This window comes from Myxocyprinus asiaticus, chromosome 35 (assembly GCF_019703515.2).
Source record: "Myxocyprinus asiaticus isolate MX2 ecotype Aquarium Trade chromosome 35, UBuf_Myxa_2, whole genome shotgun sequence".
Taxonomy (NCBI): Eukaryota; Metazoa; Chordata; class Actinopteri; order Cypriniformes; family Catostomidae; genus Myxocyprinus; species Myxocyprinus asiaticus.
In genome coordinates, this window is record NC_059378.1 from 30,792,096 (window position 1) to 30,798,783 (window position 6,688).

At 36.2% G+C, this 6,688-nt stretch overlaps 1 protein-coding gene across 1 annotated transcript; it reads left to right on the forward strand.

Annotated features, from left to right (window-relative positions):
- The first annotated feature begins 1,673 nt into the window (after nt 1-1,673).
- Nucleotides 1,674-5,931, forward strand: zgc:113184 (uncharacterized protein LOC553745 homolog). The gene is made up of 5 exons (XM_051672390.1): nt 1,674-1,864; nt 2,295-2,481; nt 2,590-2,721; nt 3,571-3,755; nt 3,972-5,931. The coding sequence occupies exons 2-5, from the start codon at nt 2,370-2,372 to the stop codon at nt 4,143-4,145; spliced, it is 603 nt and encodes a 200-aa protein (XP_051528350.1). The 5' UTR covers nt 1,674-1,864; nt 2,295-2,369; the 3' UTR covers nt 4,146-5,931.
- The last annotated feature ends 757 nt before the right edge of the window (nt 5,932-6,688 follow it).

Sequence of the window (6,688 nt, forward strand, 5' to 3'; positions counted from 1 at the left end):
TTAATAAAAAAAAAAAAAAAGGCTGGGTTGGTGTGGATGTTTGATGCATGTTTTTACTAGCTGTACCAATGTAGTCGCGAGTTCAGAACCCAACTTGATCCGCTTTTCCATGAAATAAAATCCAGATCCCGACACCAAGGCCTATTACAATACTGATGAATATCGAAATGCTTACATATAATTTGACTTTTTTATTTTTATTTTATTATATCAAAAATCTAAAAGGTGTGCATTATTGCTGACACCTACATGCACACTTTTGGTTGTATGCCTGTAAGTCATTTGCTTTAAATGTTACTGAAGTTGAATACTCTATATTATGGAAATGTTTGTAAATGTTTTGGATATTAAAATGTTGCCTGTATCTTTAGAGACGGTCCCTAAATTTGCGACTATTTGTGAAGAACGTCCATCGTCAAGCCAACTTTATTGCATTATTTATTGACGTGGGGACGCTTGGTCACTTGTGTCTGATTTCGCTGCAGTATCGTGGAAAATGAAACTTCATGTAGCCGTGCCAACGATGCCAATGTAGGATCAGTGCATAATGGCACATTCAGCAACATGGAAAAGCGGATCAAGTTGGGTTCTGAACTCGCGACTACATTTTATTATAGATATGCAGCCAATAACCTACAAACAAGGAAGTCTTAAATAATGCCTAAACTAAAGACTCTGTTAACTAAATTCAGCTGACTCGATGTGTTAACGGACTATGATAATGTCCTACTCGGACAACACATTGTTTCCTACAGCTGGCAGAAAATACTCAAAGCAGACACAAGTATCTATCAACCACAAATAATAGCCTATAATATTGAGCAGCAGCCGTCGGAGTTGCATTGTTGTGACATCACCTCCCCTCTTCGAATGATTGGCTAGAGGAGGAGCTGTCGATTAAGAACTAGTGGACCAATAGGGATGCAAAACGCCCCCTGATTTACATAGAACTCTACTCACAAGTTTTGGAAAACCAAATTCTGATGACTTTGCTTTAATTTTTTTCAGCATATTTTAAATATGTTTATATATTTTTGATTCATGCTTGTTATTTTTTTATCTACGCATATTATTTTGATCTGCGCTTTTTATTTATTTTTGCGCTTTTAATTTTTTTTTATCTGCACTCATTATTTTTTGATTCACGCTTATTATTTTTGGATCCGTGACCGCAATACATTTGACGGGATTTTGATCCCATAGACACCTACCTGTCGCAAAATCGTCCGTGACTTCTCTTATAAAACAGCCATTTTATCGTAGTAAACTCCACACATAGTTCACTCCAAAGGGATTGTTTAGGGTAAAACATGTTGAAAACTGACGGACAGTCGGTCAGTTCATTAAGTGATTAACTGTTTCCTCAAAAAAAAAAAAAAAAAAAAAAAGCAGTTTATTCAGCACACTGAAGCATCTCCTCCATTGACATCCATTCAAAAATAACAGCCTCTTGTCTAGAATGTGTGTGGAACCGATGCTTTATGCTATTTTATGCTAACCTTGTAGGCTCCCCCTTCAGATCGGCTCTGGTAAAATTTTGAAGTGGAACGCAGCCTAACTTTATCCGAGGGGGCGTTACGTGTAGTAGGCATGTCGTGAAGTGGGTGTTCCTTCTAGTCTTGCCGGACGCAGGCAAATACACTTGTTCACGCGCACACTGGGGTGGGTCAAGGAGGAGGTTCTAGATTTAGTTCCTGGTTTTGATTCCTGGACACTTTATGTATGTATGGAACTTTCCACTGGAGAACACGACAGGACAGGATAAATATTCAGTTGAACCGAGTACATCACGAATTTAACTTACACGGGAATCTGTTCTTCCTGTTCTCACGCTGTCATTCTGTGGCTACGGGGAAACGATGAGGTTAATATCTATGAATATCGTACAGTCTGTAAACAGCAATGCTCGAGAAAACTTTTAATTATTTAAATATCGCTTTGGCATTGTCTGAGATGTATCTAAATAAAACCTTCACATTGACATGGTAGTGATATTGGATCTGAATATTTCTTGATGGTAAAGTAAACAACACTTGTTTCTCAAATTTGATCTACTGTTTCATGACGGGTGTCCATGTAAAATGAGGCTGAGTCATAAGTTAACTAAAGACAGCTGACTTTGTAACCTTCTTGAACAACTTTTTGCCAGAGAATACACACACACTGTAATGTAATTTTGAAAGAGCCTGTAACACATAAAGCTCAATTGTGATGTGAGAGTAGTTATATCTGTGTGATAAACATTTACTTTGTACATTTTCCCTTAGTAATTAACTTGCCTCTCTTTGTTTAAGGTGGATCTTACTTTTCCTAACTGATGTCAATTACTACAAGTCTTTCTGAAGTTTTCTTTGAACTCAAGCTCTCAGATGGAGGAGGCATATGCAGCACTGTACCAGGAGTTTCTCCGTCTCCAGTCACTCTGCTTAAAACAAGCAGCAATGCTGCATCATCTCTCTGACACAGTACAAAGACAGCAAGGTCAAACCACACTTGCAAAGTGTGTAAAAAATATGTCAGTGTGTTAAATGATTGAAAAGACCCAACGATATATTGTTTAAAATAAATTGTCTTAATGTTCACACTCAGGTTTGGTCTCAGTTCTTAAAAGGGACAACTCTCCTTGCCAGTGCACAGAGGAAAAGACAAGAAACCAGCCCCATCCCTCAGAACACCAGGAACAAGAACCTCAAAGACATCTCACAGGACCACACCGTCAAAGTATAATATTCTCATGATGAACATGATGTCTTGTACAATAAAACTTTAAACAAGGCTGTAAACAAAGCCTTGAATGTGTTGTGTATTTTTTTATATAAACATTTGAAGATATTTTAAGGTTTAAAATCTCCCATTTACGTATTCTGAAAGAATGTTCATCTTTCATCAATCTATGGTAATTCATGACCATTGCACTGTCTGAAACAATTTCACATGCACAAAGCCTAGTATGACTGCCCCTTTAGGATAGCTGCTGATGTCATTATGTAGTTTACAACGGGGCTAAAGGCACACCTTAAGAAAACATTTGCTTTTTTCCGGTCACAAAGTGTATTGAGATTGAAAAAATACATTTCTTTTCATAGAAAACTGAAAGAACAACATGATTTGTGTGAAAAGAAATAATAACAGAAGGTTGTATTGATTAAATTTTTTTTTTTTAAAGTGGCAAGGGAGACTTTTACCCCACACTTGGGGTAATAGGCCCATATGGGAGTTAAAGTGATATAATTTAAATATAGGGACAATAGTTATAGGGCAACATTTATGGAGGCGATAATCTGACGTGGTGCGAGGCCATTGTCTGTGTTCCGCTACTTTGTTTCCCCTGAAATTTTCTGCGGACCCTCTTGAGGCCCCCAGACCCCAGTTTGAAAACCCCTGCCCTAGTGTCTTCTTCAGCTGTTTATGTGAGCTGGGTGCTTTCTCCTTTTCTGGATAATTTGACTAAAAACTTTAACCATTATTTTGTTGAATTGCAAGCATTGTTATTTTTTAAAAAATCTACCATGTAAATGCAAATGTAGTTTTTATTCAGAAGTGTATTCTGTTTTTATGTTTGTTTTTCAGCTGATAGTGATCTCAGTCATATTGACAGAAGTCTAGACAGACTGCATCTGAACCTGGACCTTCCAGATGGGCATGATAAAGCAGTTTTCCAGAATCCTGTTAGGACTCCAGATAACAGTGCTTGGGATGACTTGAGGAAAGCTGAGCAGCGCTATCAGGTCACCCAGACTTCACAACGGCTGCGGGTTTGTAACACACTTGTGTTGAGTTTGCTTTGGTTAAACTACCAGTTACCTTGACATGGAACTCTCCTGTTTAGAATTTAAGAGTTTAGAGTTCAAAAATTCATATTTTTCTTTGCAATATGCTGTATAAGCATATAACATTCCAACATTCTGCAATATAATACTCTGAGAAATGTAGAATGTATATTGAGTGTGAGAATGTTGTCTGTCCTACAGAGGCCCTGGTCATCCTCCTTTCTGGACAGTGAGTTGGTGAGTCAGGCCGGAGGTCTCTTCATGTCTGAAGTCACGCTGCAGTCACAGGTGTGTGAGTTCTGTCATGCCGTGTTTCCTGGACATACGAGCACTTGTGGAGAATTTCTGCGTCATCTCACCACACACATGACCTGAACACATGCAGTGCTGAGAATGTGACTATGAGATACATTATTGATAAAATAACTGATAGAACAAATAAACTAATTATTTTCTTCATCATAATGTTTGATATTAAAAAACATTTTTGTTTGGTATTACAAAGACCATTAGATTTTGTCTAAAAAAAGAGTGAATCCATTTAGAATAAAGTAAGATAATAAGATATGGTACAGTGGTTAGTCAGTATGTACGGTAAGTCAAAAATGGTACATATGGTACGTCAATACTGAAAATGTATGGAATAGACAATTAAATGTTTGATATTAATACTGTATTTTAAGGTTTGGTAATTAAATGCTACGAAAGTTTAATTTTGGTTCACAGATGTTTAATGCACTGATAAACCAAGAACAACAACAAAAAGACAGCTCTGTCACACCAAAAACTTGTAATTATTTTGTTTCATCACAAAAATGTGCCTGTTTTCTATGAATGGAAATTTTACTATGACTATATTGTTTTCCCAGTTTGTCATACAGCACACAGTGTGAGTAATCAGTACTGTGTGGATAATTGTGCAGGTTTTTTTCATGTTTTTATAACAGTTTTGTTGAACTGTCACTGATCACCATCAATTAAAAAATATGAGAACTTGAGCAGGTTGTTTACTACCAATGAAAGACAAACTGTTTGTAGTGATAGTAACTTCAGTTGTTATATGTAAGGCATCAATTGAAATCAAACGTGTCCTGCGGTTGGCATTAATGCTATGAAATCTCAGCTGATCATCGTTGACTTTCTGTATAGTTATGCTTTAGCAAGCAAGCTGTCAAGTGTAGATGTGATAGACTGTTTTTTATTTCTTTGGCTTTTGTTTAACAAAGGTTAAACCTTTTGTTGTGTTTAAAAGCTGTTTGTTTTGGTTTCAAAACTTATTCAAATATTGGGGGAAATGAAATAATGTGGATATTTACAATTCAATTTCACCACTCTATCTCAGATATATTTAAACTTTTTCCAGGAGTATATCATTTGGAAAGAAAGAAGCACACGGTGCCTTGAAAAAGCACTCAGCCCCCAAACATGATTTCACACTAGGGGTGTAACAGTATTACATTTTGACGGTATGATAACCGCCACAAAAATTACCACGGTATTACGGTATCACGATATTGAGGTGCATTGATAATATTAAAAGCAGTTTAATATTTGGTTATGAAATAGGCTATTTCTGATAAACACAGATAAATATTTCAGTTATAACCAATTCTTGAACTTAATTTTGGGTTTCTTCAACTTTAATCCTTTAACTTTTGATCTTGAACATCAGGACACTGACAAGGTAAAATAAAAGAAAGAAAAAAAAATCACAAACAGGTAAAACATTAATAAAAAAATTTGTGTTCTGTTTTTTTGCAATATGTACAGTAGTCAGATGATTATAACTAAAAACATTTTGTTATTGTTATTTTATGATTTATGATATTGAATTGTAATCATTTGTAATGATTATTGCCCAGATTAACACTTCAAATATGCATTTGCATGCGTTCAGTAATTTGTTGCATTTGTGATTTAGTTTAATTCTACAATACCTACTGAAAATATATTATTCATGTGCAGTGTTATTATTGGCATTTTGTCCAATACTGTCTATTTTCTGCCACAGTTTCACTGTCAGTTTCTTGCATGCATGACAATTTTCTGAACACCAAAATTCATGCACTTTGTAAACCCTATTTAGACCTACAGTATGTTTTACAAATAAAACATATTATTAGTAGTATCAAACACATTTGCCTACTGTTGCACTGCACTTAATTAACAATTAATTAACAAACAGTTGGAACATTGTAATGTTGAACGAGGTCTTAATCCGTTTGCTGCATTTGTGAATGTGACAGGAAGCATGAACATAACTTTAGCCTACCTAGTCATTACAAATCATGTAAAACTACATTGAATCTGGTGGTTTTTTTAAACAGAGGCTATCATTTATTATCCTGTATACTGTATTTCCACTTATATTCATTTCCACAAATTCCGTGGGATGGTGCTCACAGAGATGGTGCTTAAGGTTTGAAGTGTTTCCCGCCTGAGCCGATATTTTTTTGTGACAAACTTTACAGACTGGGTAACCATCAACATTGATGGTGCTTCGTGGGTCTTTTACATAGCCAAGTAATCCCAGACAGCAGACTTCAACCTCTGTGGTGGCGGAAATAAAGGTTCAGGCTCGGACATGTCTGTATGATGCGCTCGTGCTGCACTCATGCTACGCTCCACTCGTGCTGGACTTCTAATGTGCTCGTGATGCGCTGCGCTCGTGACACCTGCATGTCACCTTTAAAACTGAGTGACCGTCAAATGCAACACGAGGAAGGCGCAATTTAAAGATTTATTTTATCTCGCCAAGTTTATATGATGCTGTGTAAATGACGCAGATTCTGTCTAAAAGTGATTTGGATTTTAGAAAAGTTCTGAAAAAATATGTCTTTATATTCATGCAGTACGTCAATGAGAAGATTTCAACGGTATGATAACCATCCATTTTAAAACCGAGGTACGTTGTGAAA